At 40.8% G+C, this 20,539-nt stretch overlaps 1 protein-coding gene across 1 annotated transcript in view; it reads left to right on the top strand.

The window, feature by feature from the left end:
* Positions 1 to 592: 592 nt before the first annotated feature.
* LOC137297948 (fibrillin-2-like) overlaps positions 593 to 20,539 on the top strand; it is a 93,750-nt gene continuing 73,803 nt past the window's right edge. The window contains exon 1 of the mRNA XM_067829949.1: positions 593 to 772. Coding sequence (XP_067686050.1) covers positions 760 to 772 — 13 coding nt within the window. The 5' untranslated portion in view covers positions 593 to 759. The remainder of the gene's footprint in view (positions 773 to 20,539) is intronic.

The raw sequence follows: 20,539 nt of genomic DNA, 5'->3' as shown, positions 1-20,539 counted from the left end.
CCTCTCTCACACACTCACACACTCACACACACGCGCGCGTGCGCACGCGCACACATACGCACACACCTTTCTCAAAAAGACGTATCCGCCTCTTGCTGTTAAGTTGGGTACTACCTTTGTGTCGTGCGATCCTTAACACAGATGTCACTTTACGATATCGACCATTCTATCATACACGCATAGACTATGTGGCTGAGCTATCTTATCCTACTGAGTTTCGTGATTCAGCATAAGGAAACTTAACATTAATACGTTCCCTACTGCGACCGCACCCACCAAACAATAAATACTGAAACTCCTATTCAAAACCTCGTTAAATCCTATCCTTAAGACGATTTCCCTATACGTTAATCTGTTGTTCTTAAAAAGACCTATTTGAGATATGGATTTTATTTGCCCTCTCGACGTCAATTTCAATCGAATTGTATAGATAGAGGTTCCAGCCGGCTGGCTTCAGTTTGATTATCTCCCTTACTCTCACTCCGTATACCGAGTCTTGCTCCCAAAAGCAGACACCGGATATGAATTGTCTTAGCGTGACGATCCCCACGATGACCCCAGTTGTCTCCCTTCGGCAAAGCTAAATCAGCTTTGAAAGGATCTTCACGGGTGGAAATACCCAGGTTGCAAACCTGACCAGCAGAGCTTGGAAGCTCCACATTGTACACAATTGTGAAGTGAACGGGGTGGGGGTAGTTTTCAAGTTAACATCTTGTTTGGAATTATACAGAAACACAGAAGACTTCTACAGAAGACAACATGACTTGGAAAGGTACGTTACATAATGTTACTTTTGACTGCGTTTCTGCAGGGTTCATGCAGCAATTTGATACATCTTTTTTCTCTTACACTGGAGGAATGTGGGAAATGGAAATAGTATTCTTTGCTAAAATGTTTAAACTGATATTACCTTTTCAATTAATGTATCAGATAAGCGAATCATCAAAAGTCATTTCTAGGACCAGGTTGAGTGTCGAAACTGTCACACAGTATATTTGCTTTCTTTTTCCTCTCTTTTTCCTCTAAATGTCACCCCTAATCTATTTAAAATAACATTTTGAATAACTAATATATATGCTGAACAACAAAGTCTTTTTAGGGCCTATAACCTGTTGTATTTAGATGAACATGAACGTTTTTTCTAGGGGCAGTATGAACATGAATGAACTCTTATATGGCTGTTCACGTTAAAATCAGTCTACCTCTTTAATCACATAAGTCAACATCGTTCATTGATATGGTTTATCGACTCAAGAGATCTTGAGCGCATTCATAAAACTGTTTCTACTACAGGACACCTCTACCATCACACCAAAGTATTACCCCCTCGGTGGGCATGTGTGTAGGATTTAAGGCGACGAGATTTGCCGGGTAGATACCTTCATCCATACAACCAATCTGAGACTCTGTCATTATGAGAATTAACCGTCAGGCTCAAACCAAAGTTACCTACACTAGGAAGTAAATCTTGACGACATATGATATCTTGTTGTAATAGTTTTCAGCAAACCCAGTGGACCAAAGACAAAGAGCAAAATGGCTTAGTGTAAAACGTGATCTCGATATCTCACGGAAACATAATTTGAGCTTGTCCTCAACTTTGCAATTGCACAGTCTGATGTGTGTCACAACTTGACTAAGCGAACGGTTTAGACATGACCACGGTACATCTGCGTTGGATGAAATTATGTTCTGCGTTGAAAATTGATTTTAAGGACAATGTAAACCTCCTTGCTCACTTATTAATCAGTCGTCATTAAACAGTCACGAACGTCTTCAAGACCAGGAATGCACATTTGACTACACACCCTTTTGAATCGATAACAAGATCATATTGCAACACAGTTTGAATGCTGTTGCAACTTTTCACTTAACTTGATCCACATTCCCGAGGAAATACCGGTTCCTGATATGGGTGTGTCCATAACGTCACGTGATCGCTCCCGAGGGTCATGTAAGCGAAAAGCTCTGATAGGACAATTCTAAGAAGCGCGAGCAGTCAATCGCAAAGACAAAACCGAAAATAGTACATGGTGTTACTGAAGTAAACAATGTAAGTTTTGCAAAATTAATGTTAGTGATTAAGGTTAGGGGCTTTTTAGAATGTTTTTCCCGGTTCAGCTAAGAAATAGTTTTCTCGCATTACAGTATGTCATATAAGATGGAAGCTTTCAAAACCGGCATCTATCCAATCTGGCACGTTGACAACACCGGCTTAAAATCTCAATCCCGTCCATGGTTTGTACATTATCATGAGCTCGCAACACGGCACGTTGTATAAACTGGATTAATTCTTCAGCGTTGAGTGCTGCTTTAGACAACTTCTGTTTTCTTGATATGTCAAATGCGTAACTTAGTGCTCCGTCATCAGTGTAACTCCACTCCCATCTCCACCCCAATATATTCATGAACTCTTTATTTTTTGTCCAGTATATGCCTTATTCGTCAGGGGCAGTGGCTAAGCCCAGTGGTTAAAGCGTTCACTCGTCACGTAGTAGTCCTGGGTTCGATTCCCCACATGGGTACAATGTGTGAAGCCCACACTAGTGTCCCCCGCCATGATATCGCTGAATATTGCTTTTAAGCGCTGTAAAACTGAACTCCGATTCGTTACATGCGGCCCTCTTCATCCAACTACCCTGTTCCAGTCACCCATCACACAGGCATCTACCATCACACAGACACAAGCATGCTTTAGCTCCATACTTTTGATTAAGATCTCTAACATACTCTAGTATGTACGTCACAGGTTCTACAAGTACGATATCATTATCACTAGGACAGGTTTATGCATGATCAGAACGGGTATTAGGCACATAATAATCACATGGTCGTGCATAGCTAATGCGTTAGTTCGTGACTTCCGTGTCTGGCTGTGCATCAAAAAGACAACGATGTAGAGTGTGGAATGCGGGAACAATGTACTTGTAACTCATAGTTATGTACATGTATTATGTTATGGCTTTTGTGTCATTGTAACTGTAGACCCATCATGATCCAGGTTTAAAATTGATCCTCAGCAACCCATGCTAGTCCTAGAGGAGATAATCGGGTAGTCAGGCCCACTGACTTGTTTCGATGCTCATGCTGTTGATCACCGGCTTGTCTGGTCCAGACTCGGATATTTACAGACCGTATCTAAGCGCGGCGTTAAACAACATCCAACTAACCATTGTCATAACTTACCGTTGTACAACCAGAGGAACAAACATTATTGGTATTTATTGTATTCCTATCGTTGCTATTCCGTTATTGTTTACGGCGTAATGTTAATGTTTGATGTTGGTTCGTCTTGCTCTTACTCAGACTCACCGAATTATTGTCCTTTCATCCACATTTTATACACACATGGATTCATGGGAAGCATGGATTCATTTTTAAGCCAAACCATTGGTGTCAAAGGTACAAACTATCCATGATATAGCATTTCTTCATTGATTACTTTATGAATTGATCCAGTGACAATCTTTCCACTGTATTGAAGTTTCAGTAGAGGTGCAAAATATGACAGCTTCTTGAAGTAGCATATTGGATATAGTATTGACGCATGTCATACTACTGTAGTGTACAATGTTCCGACACGACGTCGCCGTTGTAACCCGATCATTTAGGTGAAAATAAGTCAAAGTTCAGAATGTCTTTTTTAAAGTTATTTGACGCTTATAAACCGATCACGAATCCTCTCGCTACTAGAATAACGACCCTGCGATTAGCTACAAGAAGAAATACAACCCGTACGTACGTGCAATGACAGAGAACATGAAACCGTATGTTGATAATGTTCAGTTTCGGAGGTACATCTTTGTGAGATATATCACCGTAAAACCTCTCAAAATCATTCCGAAAGGAAGATTATGATCTTGTTTGTCCATTGAGTGTTAAGGTTATTTGATAATGCTCAGTGTGAGAGGTATATCTTTTTATATGCATCACCGTAAAACATTTTTTAAAATTGTCCTCTAGGTGTTATGTAAGGATGTTTGTTGCGTCGTATTCGTTTTCCTTTTTTATCAGTGAATTAGAATGTTCCATGGAAAAAGATTATGTTTCGGTTTCCACGAAAAGACACGGGTACATTTGTTTGACCTCTGTGTCTCTTGGCACTTGAAACACGAACGCCTGAAGCCCTGCCCCATTCCGGCATGTTACCCACCCCTGTCATTCAGTACTGAGCGGAACGAGCTGAACACGCAATTAAGGGATTTCAAGGTGATATGCTCTCAATAACAGAGTCCGTAGGAATGTCATTGAACGGTAACCCAAAACAGGCAGCACAGTGGTAATTTCAGAAATGATAGTTTTGCCACATTCATAAACGCTAATCGTTTGTAGCCTTTGCTCAATTGGTGACCAGAGTCACCGTGATTGATGCTAATTCTGGACTTCTGGCTTACGTAACAATCGGCGTTTCCCTGAAAGATTTGCTACATGACACTTCTGGGACACACTCAAGTGTACTTAAGGGGATTAGAGTTATATAAATGTGTACTGATTGTGTTTCAAGTATGCGATCTCATTCTTCTGATGAAATATGTGAGCAATTTCTTTGATGTATGAATTGTGCAAACGTTTTAAATTAATAAATTGTCATTTAGACCATGCCCCATTACTCTTCCCATACGGAACAACTAAGAGAAATCCCTCGTATGTAACATTTCATACAAAATGGCACATACTCACACCAAACAACTACGACATGCTAAAACATTTCCATCTTCTCTTAAAGTCTCTTTGATAGCAAATATTTATGGGATGGTGGGCTAGCCTGTGGTTCGCCGAAGATCCTAGTCCGATTCACTACATGGGTACTATGTTTGAAGCCAATTTCTGGTGAACTCGTCCTTGATATTGCTGCAGTTTTGCTACAAGCGGCGTAGAACTAAATCTCTCATTCCCTCCTCAAATATCCAGAGCATTTAACTTGTGTGTACCTTCTCATAACACACCACTACGAAATGAACCATGGTGATATTTTCCTTGCCAACTTTTCTAGGACATATTTTTCTTTTGTATTTTCTCGGACCAAAGACCACCAATGCAAATAAGTATGCAGCTGTCATGATTGTGACGTCATGTTGGCGTCTCGATATTGCCATGCCAAAATCATGTTACTCCCAAACTAGTCAAACTGTGAGACGGGATAGAATAGCCGCCCAACATTTTGCTGCTATGGCGACAGCAGCGGGTAGGTCGATCCGCCTAGTTGAGTTTTTTTTTGTTTAACACCACACCCTGCAATGTTCCAGTCATGTGGTGGCAGTATGTAGATATACGGGTCAGGGTCAGACAATCCAGTGATCATTATCAAGATCGTTCATCTACGTAAATGGGATGATATGTATGAACCACGTCAGCGACCACAGGGATGCTGATTATAATATACTTGCACTGTTTTGTCTTGGCCAAGCTAGATATATTTTCCCTCTAAAGGGAATACAAGACAAGGAATCGGATTTGTAAAATAATGATATTTTGAGTGACGATAAATAACTGCAACATTAATAATAGATGGATGACGTGTGAAAATAAGTATTTAAAAAGTGTCTAAATGAGGAATGTGATAAATGCAACACCAAGCTCATTGGCCCTCCAACCGTTTAGCCACCGTCAGACTTCTCAACGTCCTCTCGACTTATTTTACAGTTATTGCTCAGACAAACCTATATGAAACACCAGCGGCTTGACCTAACTCTTATATAGAATAACGCGCAAGCAAAGCTTGTGTTAGTGACGCCAGTATCTAGGTACGACCTTCACCTTGACGTATCAATTTTCGAGCAGCCGCGTTGTTAACGCCCCACGGGCTTGGTCCCCGACCCCTCTCATCATTCAACGCCGGGTTACATGAAGCATGCACTCTGTACTTATCATAATACTGGAAAAGGTGTCACTTACCAGGGGTCGATACACTGGTCGCAGTTCGGACGTCTCTTCGTCACGCATCATGACGGCGGAATTAGGCATTCTAACCGAATGACATACTAGTCTTCAAGCGTGGGACATGAGCGAGCCTGACCGATGAGTCTCTTGTGTGCCATGGAGTCGTTTATTCCAAATCGTTATATCCCCATATGCCCCCCTTTATACGAGATGTTATGCAGATAATCCTGTTTCTAAAATGAAACAGTGTTTACTGAAACAAGGAAAGTTAATAAAGAGCTCCAACACGCAGAGTTACAAAAGCAACATGGTTGTTGAAAGTTTGGTTCAGTTAGCGAGTACAAACCATTTGTCTTCCTTGACTATTACATGACGTGGTGGATTACGGGTAACCCATTCGTCGAAGGTGGTGCAGTCGTCTCTGGTCCCGAAAGCAGCGTTGCTTGGGTACGCAAGACGTCTATGCTCGTCTGTTCATGTTTCTAATTTGTCAACACCTTGGTCTTGGGTTTCAGACTTCTGGTTTTCCTCCTATGTCAAGTAACAGGTCATGACAAAACAAAACTCACTCACTCACTCAGTATAAAACGCTTAACTCTATAAAACAGCTCCCGCCTTTGTATTGAAACCAACTGAAGGCCTTCTATCTGTACAGTAAAAAGAATTCACTTCTGGCATGTTTTCATACGATCTGTATTACACAGTTTGTCTTTAACAATTTGATTTAACCTGAACGTCATTGCTTTAAGTCGGGACAACCTTCCCGATGTCTACGTAACAAACCACTGAACAAGATGGTGCAATGATCTTCGCCCTGGGCTAAAGAGTCAAAAGAGTTGTCATATTTTTAAACCGATACGCACATACCGATACGCGATACGTACAGCTGTTCCACTAAAGGATACACCATACAATACACGAACCATGTATCACCTCTGGATGGCTTGACGTTTAACCGGCCTTGATCTTTGAGACGAACACGATACCTCCGTTTTCAACCGTGACACATAGTTGTATCTTCATTCAAATGTTGATGACTGAGGATTCTTAAATGTATCCACCTTTTAATAAGTGTATCCCTCTTTTAAAAAAAAAAAAAAAATATGTTACACCTGCCAAAATAGTCATTGAATAAATACTCAGACAGCATTAAACATATTATTCTTTTAAATCATTTTGCGATCTTCTCTTCTATTTGCTTTCGAATTACTTAGGAAATATACTCCAAAATATAACATATGTTACATTTGACTCTCTAAATGGCATTTTGTATTCATATACTTTGGACCTGTGAAGATCCGGGGTAGAAAAGGCCTTCAGCAACCCATGCTTGCCATGAAAGGCGACCACGCTTGTCGTAAGAGGCGACTAACGGGATCGAGTGGTCAGGCTCGCTGACTCGGATGACACATGTCATCGTTTCCCATTTGCGCAGATCGATGCCCATGCTGTTGATCACTGGATAGTCTTGTCCAGACTTGATTATTTACAGACCACCGCCACATGGCTGGAATATTGGTGAGTTCAGCGTAAACTTAAACTCACTCATATATTTCGATGGTAGAAACAGTGCCGTTGAAGCGTGACTGTAATCGCATATATTCGATAGCCGTGAACTGATATATGCATGGGGATTCTAGCTGTGGATAGGTCATCAACGAACGCTTTCAACGCAGTTTTCAGTCCACTTTCATCTCTTATCTGTAGATTTAAGATCTTTACATTAGTAATGACAATCCATCGCTTTGAAGGTAAAGAGCCCTGTTTAACATTCATCGGTTACAGCTGAAGAAACTTGACACTGGTGAAATTATCATCAAACTATAATGTTATGCCCTACCTTCAGGAAATAAAGTTTAAATAGGATATAGCGTTTCTGTGTATATGCTCTAAATACTAAACCGTGCACCAATTGTTCTCAGGTCAAGACTTGCATTGAAACATGACTGTAATCGCATACTCGTATATTCGATAGACGTAGATAGATATATCCATGAGGACTCTAGCTGTGAACACGGTCCAAGCAGCCCCTGCAACTACAGCGTGTAGCTTGCTTGTGATATCAATCCCTGGTTTGACTGGGTCTTGAAGCAGAAATGTGTCAATACATACAAATTCAGAAGGAGAAACATAAATCCACGGTATGACAGAAAGGATGACTTCAACTTTCCAATAGTCAAATTCCTTTTCATGTGGAACAACATTCCAATACCTCCAAGCTTGGGTGTTTATATTTCACAAATTTTGAGGTACAATCTAGCGTGTTGTCTTTATGAGAACGTGCAACTCTCGCTCAGACGAGATCAAGAGTACAACATTCAAGGCCCCAGTAAAGCTTTCAAGAGGTTGATGGCAGACATGTGGAGGACATTTCGAAATGTGATGATGCATCATAAAAAAAGACGATGTCCGATGCAATTCGGACCATATATTCCCTAATTATTTCACGTGAACAGTTCTCTAGACTTGGCAGTGTTTTTGACGACTGCCACCGGTGCGGCAGGATAGGCCCATCGTTTCGCAAACACCCGGTGTTATGACTGTTTCATGGGCATTCATGAACACATGCATGGTGACAGTCATTGGATTGTCTGGTCCAGATTAGGGTTGTTTACAAACCACACCATACAGCTGTCATACTGCTGAAACAAATATAGGAAAGATTTTTTTTCGGTTTCTATATTTAGGGGAGAAGCTGAAAATGGGACAAACATGATAAGGTTTATTGGTGTCTGTGCCGTGAACTATCATCGGTGTAGCACTTTCAGAAGAGACTCACACATTTGGAATATTAATGGTATTGTGTCCAGCAACGGCCCGAGGCACACTTTGCTTAGTCTGGTAACATTACTGTACATGACCACGCCAAGTAGGAGTGCATAGGATTGTGTTATGAGAAAAGTATTATAACTGATTAATTTCCGTGTTAGAATGGGTCATTCGCTTGGACTGCTCACCACAAGGTGCTATGTACACATCGCACGATGAGACAGACCCTCGTAATTTTAAAGAGCGGAGTATTCTGGTGGGTACACGTGTCGACAAGAATCGCAAATAACGGACCCAGACGAGGTTTTACGAGAACAGTATCATACTCTTTCTGTAGAGACATAAATCAAGCATAGCTTCTAAATTCTACCGATAAATAACATGTACACTTGAATAACGCTACTTTTTGTAGAGACATAAATCAAGTATAGCTTCTAAATTCTGGCAATAAATAACATGTACACTTGAATAACGCTGGTGCCATGCAATAAACTGCTGTTCACAAGCGCTTTAAATCACCATCCAATACTTGATCTCTTGCTGATTCACGGCCCCACCACAGCATGTAAACATTAACTTTCTGCTCTAAAGCGTATTTTGCATGAAAATATAATAATTACTTAACTGCATATATTCGCACCAAGGTCATTCGCACAACCCGTGTAGTGTGTCACGTCACAGATTTGACGGGGTGTACGATTTGTACACCCAGGCAAATTCGCCATAGTTTCGTATTTTTGGTTGTTAACCAATCGGAATTCGTCAAATTTATTAACCGTAATAATACGTGTTATCATATGAGTGATCTACATGAAATTGACAAGCGTACAGAAGCTGTCAACCTTAAAAGGATATGTACGTCAACTTTACATTAAATTACTGAGAGACATTGTTGTGTTGATGGTCACAATAAATGGTCACTGACCATTGGCTTGAAGAGGACACAATGTAATGATTTATATCTGAAATCGAATTTACTTTCAGTTGAAGAGATTCTACATTATTTCATTCAAGGGGATTATGAATAAACAGACATAGCTCTAATCCCCGTCTTGAATAGATAATGATTAAATTATGAATAATTTTCGACCCCCCGTCTATTGATGTGTATGGGGGTCTTCTGGAACATTAGTACCCTTGATTTCTTTTCTACATGTTTATTGTGACGCTGTGAGCACCATGCTGCGAGGCTTAGCCTAACCCCCATCACCAAGTTGTGGCAGGGGGTAAACATCATGTCTTGAAAAACATCTTCCAGAGTGAACATTATTGAGAATGTGAATGTATTATTTCTGTATTATCATAGTATGGGTGTGCGAGCGAAAGATGTATTTATGTACAAAGAGACTTAAAATGTCCAGTCAATATACCTCTTTATTTACATTGTAGATGTCTTCTATTCTGAAAATTATAATATAGCATTATTTCTGGACTATTACTGAGAAATATATAATCTCCTAATTGTCCTTTAGGCACATGCATAACAGATGTAATCACTTTGTTTACCCAACAAATAAAATGAAATTTGAAGGAGACAAAAATAAAACAACAAACTAAGTACAAAAAACTATCATTATAACAGTAGTAGTATGACAGGTAGTGTACACATTCTCGGTAGTGTAATAATAGTAGTATGACAGGTAGTATATATCAGGTTTTTAGTATAACAGTAGTAGTATGACAGGTAGTGTATACCTTCTCGGTAGTGTAATAATAGTAGTGTGGCAGGTAGTATACTCGTATATCAGGTTTTAGTATACCAGTAGTAGTATGACAGGTAGTGTACACATTCTCGGTAGTGTAATAATAGTAGTATGACAGGTAGTATATATCAGGTTTTTAGTCTAACAGTAGTAGTATGACAGGTAGTGTACACATTCTCAGTAGTGTAATAATAGTAGTATGACAGGTAGTATGTATGAGGTTTTTAGTATACCAATAGTAGTATGACAGTTAGTGTACACCTTCTCGGTACTGTAATAACAGTAGTGTGACAGGTAGTATATATGTGGTTTTTAGTCTAACAGTAGTAGTATGACAGGTAGTGTACACATTCTCGGTAGTGTAATAATAGTAGTATGACAGGTAGTATATATGAGGTTTTTAGTCTAACAGTAGTAGTATGACGGGTAGTGTACACATTCTCGGTAGTTTAGTAATAGTAGTATGACAGGTAGTATATATCAGGTTTTTAGTCTAACAGTAGTAGTTTGACAGGTAGTGTATACCTTCTCGGTAGTGTAATAATAGTAGTGTGACAGGTAGTATATATCAGGTTTTTAGTATACCAGTAGTAGTATGACAGGTAGTGTATACATTCTCGGTAGTGTAATAATAGTAGTATGACAGGTAGTATATATGAGGTTTTTAGTCTAACAGTAGTAGTATGACGGGTAGTGTATACCTTCTCGGTAGTGTAATAATAGTAGTATGACAGGTAGTATATATCAGGTTTTTAGTATACCAATAGTAGTATGACAGGTAGTGTACACCTTCTCGGTAGTGTAATAATAGTAGTATGACAGGTAGTATATATGAGGTTTTTAGTCTAACAGTAGTAGTATGACGGGTAGTGTATACCGTCTCGGTAGTGTAATAATAGTAGTATGACAGGTAGTATATATCAGGTTTTTAGTATACCAATAGTAGTATGACAGGTAGTGTACACCTTCTCGGTAGTGTAATAATAGTAGTATGACAGGTAGTATGTATCAGGTTTTTAGTATAACAGTAGTAGTATGACAGATAGATTACACCATGCACCTAAGCTGGTGCTAGGATATACCGATATAAGCCGAATCTACCCTGCGGGGAGCGTAACAGTTTCTGCACGCTACGCATATCCTTACAACAATCCTTTGTAATTCTCGGTTATTTGTGTTTATTTTCTAGGTTACGCTCTTTGTATTTTTCGTTACATTGTATCTCTGCCTGCAAATTGTCGCAAATGTTTACACGTTTCGCCATGAACGAATTTGTATATCACTGCTCAAGCAATATTGTAATGCAGTGAAAAAACAGTATTTTAATGCAGTGAAATTCAAATATATTTGAGATTAAAGTCCCCCTTTACCTACATGATACAGTCTCATAATGTATTACTTAAATAGTGGATAATATACACCATGGCCAGAGAAATAGTAGCAAAGGTAATATCTCGTACAATACAGCAGATGTACTTTACTACGGCAGTATATTCGTAGCATAATCGGTAGTATGATGTCGGTTTTATGCTTTTAGCAATACTGGTAGCGTATTTGTATTGTAGGCGATGATATATAACACATTGGCAGTAAAATACTAGTAAAATCGATGGCATACTTACTAGTGGTGGTGAAACAGCAGTACGGCCGGAGTATGCCATGGTGGTATCATGATAGATCAGATCGTTTTATTTCGACGTCATAGGCTGTTGTCCCATGTGCAATAAGGAAACAGTTTAGAATATAAAAAGTAGCAAATTATATAGACAAAATGCTGTTAACTTTCAACAGAAAGTGTAACAGCAAATGGTTCTTTGATATATTTCGATACACGTCATTCTGGTAATGTATTTAGTATATCACTAATACTAGTATATCACTAATACTAGTATATCACTAATACTAGTATATCACTGATACTAGTATATCACTAATACTAGTATATCACTAATACTAGTATATCACTAATGCATTACCAGTATCAAGTATATCGATAGTCGGTTTAACACCATCATGCGGTAAAACAGCGATCGTTGACGAAGAGTTGGAACATCGCCCAGTGACAAGATGTTAAAAGATCAGGTCCGTCTGGTTACACAAGCTCAGCTCTGGAATCCTGTGCTCCACCCTAACCATAACACTAAAACTGAAAAGTTTAACGTACTGGCTGTCGTTAAATCTATATTTTACACTCGCAATAAAATCGATTTATGGGAATTTCCATAAACCTTTGTTGCTCCCACTCTTTACTCGCCTCTTAGACACCTATTACGTAACATGTGACTGGCATTATATACTGGGTACTCCTGCAATGACGACGGTGACTGGAGGCAAAAGTCTTGTAATACTGGTGGTTTTTGTGGCATCTATCTTCATAAAATGGGATACAAAAACAAGAGAGTCACATGTGTACACGAGAACGATATTGAGTTAACAAGTGAAAGTTCTTTATCAAATTTATGATTTCGAGAACACGTTATGGCACTTTCTGAAAATGTCAGGCCGTAACACGAGAAGACTGTCAGCTTTCCTGTACCAGGTGAGAAACTGGGCGAGGTTTCAGTAATGCTAATAAGGATTATAATAGAATTATCATCCAACAGAGTGGGTGAAGTTACTTCCACACCGCGTTTAGCAAAATTCCAGCAATACCACGAAGGGGACACCAGAAATGGGCTCCACACATTGTACCCATTTGAGGAATCGAATCCAGGTCTTCGGCGTGACTAGCGAACGCTTTAACACCAAGGTTATCCCACCGCCCCCCACCGCTCCCCCCCCTCCCCCCAATAAATGTAAAATTTGAAAGAAGTCGTAGGTATGTGTACACAAGCAATCGATTTTGTTTCATAAATACTTGAATATTGGTCACCCGACCTACGATCACACTAGCGATACACACTATTGACCACATGGTCATACGACATCCGTTTTTGTACACATAGATTGGCGTGTCACAATGGTTGAATTAACGTTAACGCCGATGTCACTTTCAGTTTTTTATTAGACCACTTAACCTTTTGTAGCAGAGTCAATAACCGATTACAGTTCAACTTTGATATTCAGTTACACGTATAAAGTTGAAGTAGGGTGTAGACTTGTATAGGGTGGCTGATTTTATTCACTGACATATTGTTTTGGAAGAAACTTGAAGTTATCATTGCGAAGGTCTTTAGGGACCAATTTCCTGACTGTGTAGTGCTGATGCTTGTTCTTGATGACTGTTACTGTGTTGCCCGAAAGGGTGCATGGATTTTCAACATCGAGATGATTTGCTAATTTCATACAGTCCATATCCAAGGGAAGCGTGTGTGTAAGATCAAAGACCATTCTTGATACGCGTACATATCCTAGGCCAGTGTGTGATCAAGGCCATATACTATATATTCTTACATATCCAAGGCAAGTGTGTGTGAGCAAAGGCCATATACTTGATACTCGCACACATCCTAGGCAAATGTGTTGTATCAAAGGGAATATACTTGATACCCGTACATATCCATGGCATGTGTGTGTGCGTGATCAAACGTCATGTACTTGACACACGTACATAGCCAAGGTAAATGTGTGTGTGTGAGAGAGATCAAAGGCCATATACTTGATAGTCGCACATATCCAAGGCAAGAGTCTATTATCAAAGACCATATACTTGATACTCGTACATATCCAAGACAAGTGTGTGTGTGATCAAAGACCATACTTGATACTCGTACATATCCAAGGCAAATGTGTGTGTGATCAAAAGCCACGCTTGATAGTCGTACATATAGAAGTAGCAGAACACATAGTCTGAGACAAAAAAGAAGTCTTACTTAACGATACATATGTATCACACAGAATATACAGGAAACCCGGAACGACGTGTATTTCAGCCATGGTTGGGTTGTGTTGAGTTATTGTACCACGCCGCACTATTCTAGATATATGGCGGCGATCTGTCAATATTCGAATCTGGACAGGCAATTCAGTGATCAACAGCATCTACGCAACTAGGGGTATGACGACAACCAAGTCAGTGAGTCTAGCAACCCGTTCCCTTTAGTAGGATCTAATGGCAAGCGTGGGTTACTGAAGATCAACTCTGACCCTTCAAGGACGTTCACGGGTCCCGATGCCTTAGAGATCACAGTATGATATCCATAAAAATGATAGCGTCTCAGCATAACTCACGAGTTACACAAACCTATCGCCCTTTGAGCACTTTATCAGAATAATAACTAGCCTGTGGCTCGAATTCACATTGCGCGTCAAGTGGTCCACGTGGTCATACGACCAAGCAAATCAGAACCAACAATACAACACAGCAGGACAATACCTTACATTTTAGATATGTCACTTTCAGGTCAAGCGCTGCAATACTTGAAAAAAATAACGAAATAACAATTCCCGAATGTTTATCAGTCTCCGTGAGGTGTTGAGATGAAAGATGGACCCACCCGCCACTTAATCCTTGTGTTGTTTTACTGTCGCAAAAGGTGGAAGATTGAGAACACTCCGTAAAAAGAGGACCTCCAGGTTAAAATAAACACTTGGGGTTCTGAGTTCCTTTGTCTGAACTGCGTCACCGCGCGAGAGGGATGCAATGTCTTATTGCACATCATCTAAACAGAGAAAGGCCATCGGATATATATCATGGATTATATGTCGACAGGAGATATTTTTGATGCATAGATTCTCTAGCCATATGAGCTATCTATACATATGGAAATTAATTAAGCAACACCAAATTCAAAGACACATAAAAACTTAACAAAGTTTAACGAAGTAATTTTGATGATTGATTATTCAATTTTGATGTATTGACATACAGCATGAGCTTTTCATGGGTTGATATGACGCGCGTGAAGCTTGCACAGCGCACGTGCATTGCTTTAACCTCAACTTTCGAAAAATGCACTTTTTCCCTGGGGTGTTTACAAGCGCAGGTTGTCGATTGCATTCGGTTTTTCATTCATTTCAATGTCATGGCACGTAGGAAATTATCAGAGGCCACTCGTTGGCAAATAATCGGCATGAGGAATGCTGGTATGTCTCTAAGACAAATCGGGACTCAAATCGGACGACATCATTCCATAATTTCAAAACTTTTGAAAAAATACCGGGCCACTAATGAAGTTAAAGACCTGCCTAGACCAGGAAGACCCAGGAAGACCACAGTCCGGGAGGACAGAGCTTTACTGAGACTTGTACGGCGCAGGTCCTTCGACTCGAGCTCTCGGTTGAGACAGGAGTGGCTTCCAGGGAGACCCATCTCGAACAGGACTGTTCGGAATCGTCTGAAAGCTGCAGGATACCGGGCAAGGAGGCCAATCAAGCGACCCAGACTGTCTCCAGCCCATAAGGCAGCCCGACTGGCCTGGTGTAATGACCGTTTGCACTGGAACATTGCCTCTTGGAGGAAGGTCCATTTCTCAGATGAGAGCCGGTTCTTGCTGCACATGGTGGACGGTCGTACTCGGGTCTGGAGGCAGAGGAACACAGCAATGGCTCCACGGAACATCCAGGAGACTGTGGCCTTTGGGGGAGGTTCCGTTATGGTATGGGGGTGCATTTCCATGAACTGCAAGTTGGATATCATTACCATCCGTGGCAACCTTAACGGTGTTCGTTACCAACAGGAGGTTCTTGACAGGGCTGTGGTACCTCATTTTGAGAACCATCCTCTGGCAACGAGACCCATATTTATGGACGACAATGCTAGACCTCACAGGGCGCATGCTGTAAATGATTTTTTGCGGCAAAATGCAATTGACAGAATTCCATGGCCTGCCATGAGCCCTGACCTCAACCCCATTGAACATTTGTGGGACTTTATTGGCCGTCGTGTGAGGCAGAGAGACCCACCAGTCCATAATCTCAACGAATTGACGGCTGCCCTGCATGAGGAGTGGAACAGGATCCCCCAGAATCAGATCCGGAGACTCATCCAAGGAATGAGGAGGCGTCTGGAATCGGTGGTGCGTGCGCAGGGAGGACACACTAGATATTGATGAAAGTCGGTGTGCAGACTCTCAGATGACTGTTCTTTCTTTCCATGTGACATTTGTGTTAATACACCTGACAACAACGTCTGTGGATGAATAGTAAATTGTGTCCATTTTTTCATGAATTTAAGACAGTTTTAAGAATTTGGATTTCGTTGCAATAAAGCAAAGTCTTGATACTTTTTCCCTTTAAGTTGTTTGTCAGAGATCGTCTGTTGAATAAAAAAGTGTCAAACTATATCAACCCGGCATATTTTGATTGTCAGAACACTTCAAAGTTGCTCCAATAGAAAAAATTGGGGTGTTGCTTGATTAATTTCCAGGTGTATATATATCTGGGGAGACGTTACCTGATGACATTCTTCAAAAATGATCGTGCACCATTGAACGCTTCGTTACCCAGAAGATAAGGATAAGTATCCAGAAAGTGGGTTACACCCGACACCCGACACCCGACACCCGACACCCTGATAGCCAAACCCCTTTCTGTGTCATAAACCTGGGTGGATCAGTGAGGCTTGTCAACTCCCTGCTAAAATGACGATTCCTCCTATAGGGATCGTGTTTCTCTTGTCTTGTTTCCCCCAAAACTATCACTTCCCACCCTTCTCTATCCTCCTACATTCATCACCATTTATTTACTCCACCCATCTCATATTTCTCCATCATGCCCCCTTTCGGTCTCAACTATTCCACCGTCCTCTATTCGTCTATTCTTACTTTCCTCCTTTATTCATTACATTTGATTTCCCTGTGAAACTATTTCCATGTCTTCCTCTTTTAACTGTTAAACTAACTTTTGCGAATATTTTATTTTCATTCTTTACTCTTTCATCTGTTCATGTTGTCCCTTTCTACCAGATTCCCTTTTCAAGCCCGATTTATTGCTTTACCGTAATTGAGCGTTGCTGTAGTCAAGTGGTTAAAGGGTCAAAGATTCAGGATACTGTATACTGTTCCGCGACAGAAACGCACACTGATAGAGGTTTCGTCAACCACACACTTTAATTCGCTCTTAGTAAAAATCACAACGGGGAACTGTGTTCAAACTTGACAGTTATGGTTAACACATTTTCGGGAATCACATTTAGTGTTCCCACAAACAATTCACCAAAAATGGTATCACTAAGATACCTCAAAGTGAGTATCGTGTTGGCCTCCATGGGCACCGATGACGGCGTTGCGTCGTCTCTACGTGGAATGAATTAGCCGGTTGATAAAGACCATATGCACTTGGGGCCATGCCTGATCGAGTCCAGTCGGAATTGTCGGTCTTGGTTGTTCATCCCAACTGTGTTCTATTGGACGTAAATCTGAATTGAGCGCATGCCATTGTAAGGTTTGGAAGCCATTTTGTCTTAGGTAGTCCAGGGTTCTTCTTGCATTGTGAGCACAGCGCTGTCTTGTTGGAAGATGTGATTTCCGTTACTTTCAAAATGTTGTACAATGTTGGGTCTAATGACTTGGTCAGTATAGCGGGCAGTTGTCACGCCATTTCTTCGTCCTGCACTGTGATTCTGGTTCAAGCCGACTGCAACCAACACCTAGATGCTTGGGCCATCCCACGAGTCTCTTCCAACAATACACGCATTGGAAAACAGGTCCCCGTTACATACTCCTACTCTGCCATCGACTGTCAAAACACAATATCAGCTTTCATCAGAAAAAAGCACAGATCTCCATAGTCAATATTGTCAATTTCGTTGCTGAGTTGCCCACTACAGTTGCATTTGGCGGTAACGAGCCCCGATATGGTCTGTGATTATCCTAACTGGCTACGGAGAAAACGGACCCCAGCGAAAACGACCCCGAGAAAAATCGAGAAAACGGCCACCGCTCACGAGAAAACGGCCTCTGTTTTCCGTTTTCTCTGAACTTAGGGGCCCTTTTCTCTAACATCGGTGGCCGTTTTCTCGTGAGCGGTGGCCGTTTTCTCGATTTCTGTTTTTGCCGTTTTTGCTGGGGTCCGTTTTCACTATAACCCATCCTAACGTGAACATTAAAATGATCGGCAGCCTTGAAATCGTCTTAGGGCTTGGTTCTTGTCATCTCTCGCAAGCCGTGGTATGTTGATTGTGTCAGCACAAGAATGATTTCAACCAAGTTTGGGACTCGCCTTCATTGATAGGGTTGTCACTATGAGCACGTGCATTTTTTTTATATCTATACGGAACCTTTTTTCCTCGTCTGTATTTTGTAGGTACGTTTGGACTATATGCTTTTTAATCGGAAACCACTCTGATATTGGTAGTGACTGACAATTTGGATTGAAAAACATGCCAAACATACGACCATAATAGAAACACCACATTGTCAGAACGACATTTTGCATTTGGTTTTGAAAAGTCACGTTTCTTTTGCGGTTCAGTGTATACAGGTCTGTTCTTTGCTGCTGCACTTGCTTGACAAGCATCACATCATAATACAATAAAGACGTTGTCACCGAAAAGGTATCGTGCCTTTCTTAGTCATATTGTGAAAGGAATTTAGTGATATGGTGACAAAAGATACTCAACCATGCGAACATCAGACGTTGTCTGTATAAGGAAATTATTGTGAAACGGTAAAGGCAAGATTCTACACCTTATAAACATCAAACATGCCTATACATGTCTGATATGGCAAAGGTAAAATACTACATCAAGCGAACGTAAAACATAGCCAATAGCAGTTATATGTATTGATATAGCCAAGACAAGATGCTACACTATGCGAACATCAAAGAGTGAGTGAGTGAGTTTAATTTTACGCTACACTGAGCAATATTCCAGCCAAATGGCGGCGCTCTGTAAATAATCGAGTCTGGACCAGACAGTCCAGTGACCAACAACATGAGCATCGATCTGCGCAGTTGGGAATCGATGACATGAGTCAACCAAGTTTGCGAGCCTGACCACCCGATCCCGTTAGTCGCCTCCTACGACAAGCATAGTCGCCTTTCATGGTAAGCGTGGGTTGAAGGTTGAAGGCCTATTCTACCCTGGGACCTTCACGGGTTGCGAACATCAAAGATAGTCAATAGAGGAATACGTGGAGATACATATTGACATGGCCAATACAAGATACCATACAATGCCAAACACCAAACATTGTCTATAACGTGGATATGTATTGATATGGCCAAGACAGGATACTACACTATACGAACATCAGACATAGTCTTTGTAGGCGAATATAGATATGGTCAGGGCATGATAATATAAAGTGCAATATATGAGTTGTACCCATGCGGGGAATCGAACCCGGGTTTTCGGCGTGACGAGCGAACGTTTTGACCACTAGGCTACCCCACCGCCCCAAATGCAATATATACACGATGTGACTCTGTAGGACGTTTGAAACTAAATGATTTAGTAGTAGAAAAAGATAAAGGACATTTCTAAATTTGAACGTTCAGTGATAAATATTATGTCCGATACAATTCCGTTTTCACTTCCAACATACGCTCGCCTGTTGTGTTTTCCAGGTGAACAGCTGACTAGATTGGCACATGTTTATGGCGTATGCCACCGGCGGTGAATGATACCCAACCGGTTCGCGAACACCTGATCCCATCAATATTTGATAGTGATTCACAAACACAGATTTCTTGCGAATGTGAGAAGGATTTTGTCGCTTTTGTTTGATTTTACAAGGAGCCTAACAATTCTGGTTAACCGTTTCTCGATTAGCGAAACTCCACGGGAACAGCGACATAGTAACAACTGCATCTATGTAATTGTGTCCTTGTAGAAAAAACCTGTAAATTTTCTTAAGAACCTTCTTTCTGGCAGTTAAACCTAGGTAGGGTTAACGCCTGTTTTTATCAGCCATAAGCTATGGTATCGTCCCCAGCTGACTATCGTGGTTACTTCAAGACGTCAGACTGCTGTAGTCGCCAAAAATGTATACGTGTCTGTTCCCTGCTGTGAATACTTCCCGGTGTCAAACGCACATAATATCGGATTATTGACATCATATGAAGACATGATGGCCAATCAGATACTTGCATTATACACGCCGGGGACTACCTATAATCATCGGGCATGTCCCCAAGCCCCTCCCTCCTATATATACAGGTAGTACCAAATATACATACGATCAGTTTCGTCAACATACTGAGTATTACGTGACGTTGGGGAAAAACAACTGTCATGCATGAAAAGTAAATTAATAGTGATATAAAAGATGTTAGCGAACGGTAACCTTCTCTTGATTCACATA

This window comes from Haliotis asinina, chromosome 10 (genome assembly GCF_037392515.1).
Source record: "Haliotis asinina isolate JCU_RB_2024 chromosome 10, JCU_Hal_asi_v2, whole genome shotgun sequence".
Lineage (NCBI taxonomy): Eukaryota > Metazoa > Mollusca > Gastropoda > Lepetellida > Haliotidae > Haliotis > Haliotis asinina.
The sequence above is the reverse complement of the archived record's forward strand: the minus strand, read 5'-3'. Positions and strand labels throughout refer to the sequence as shown.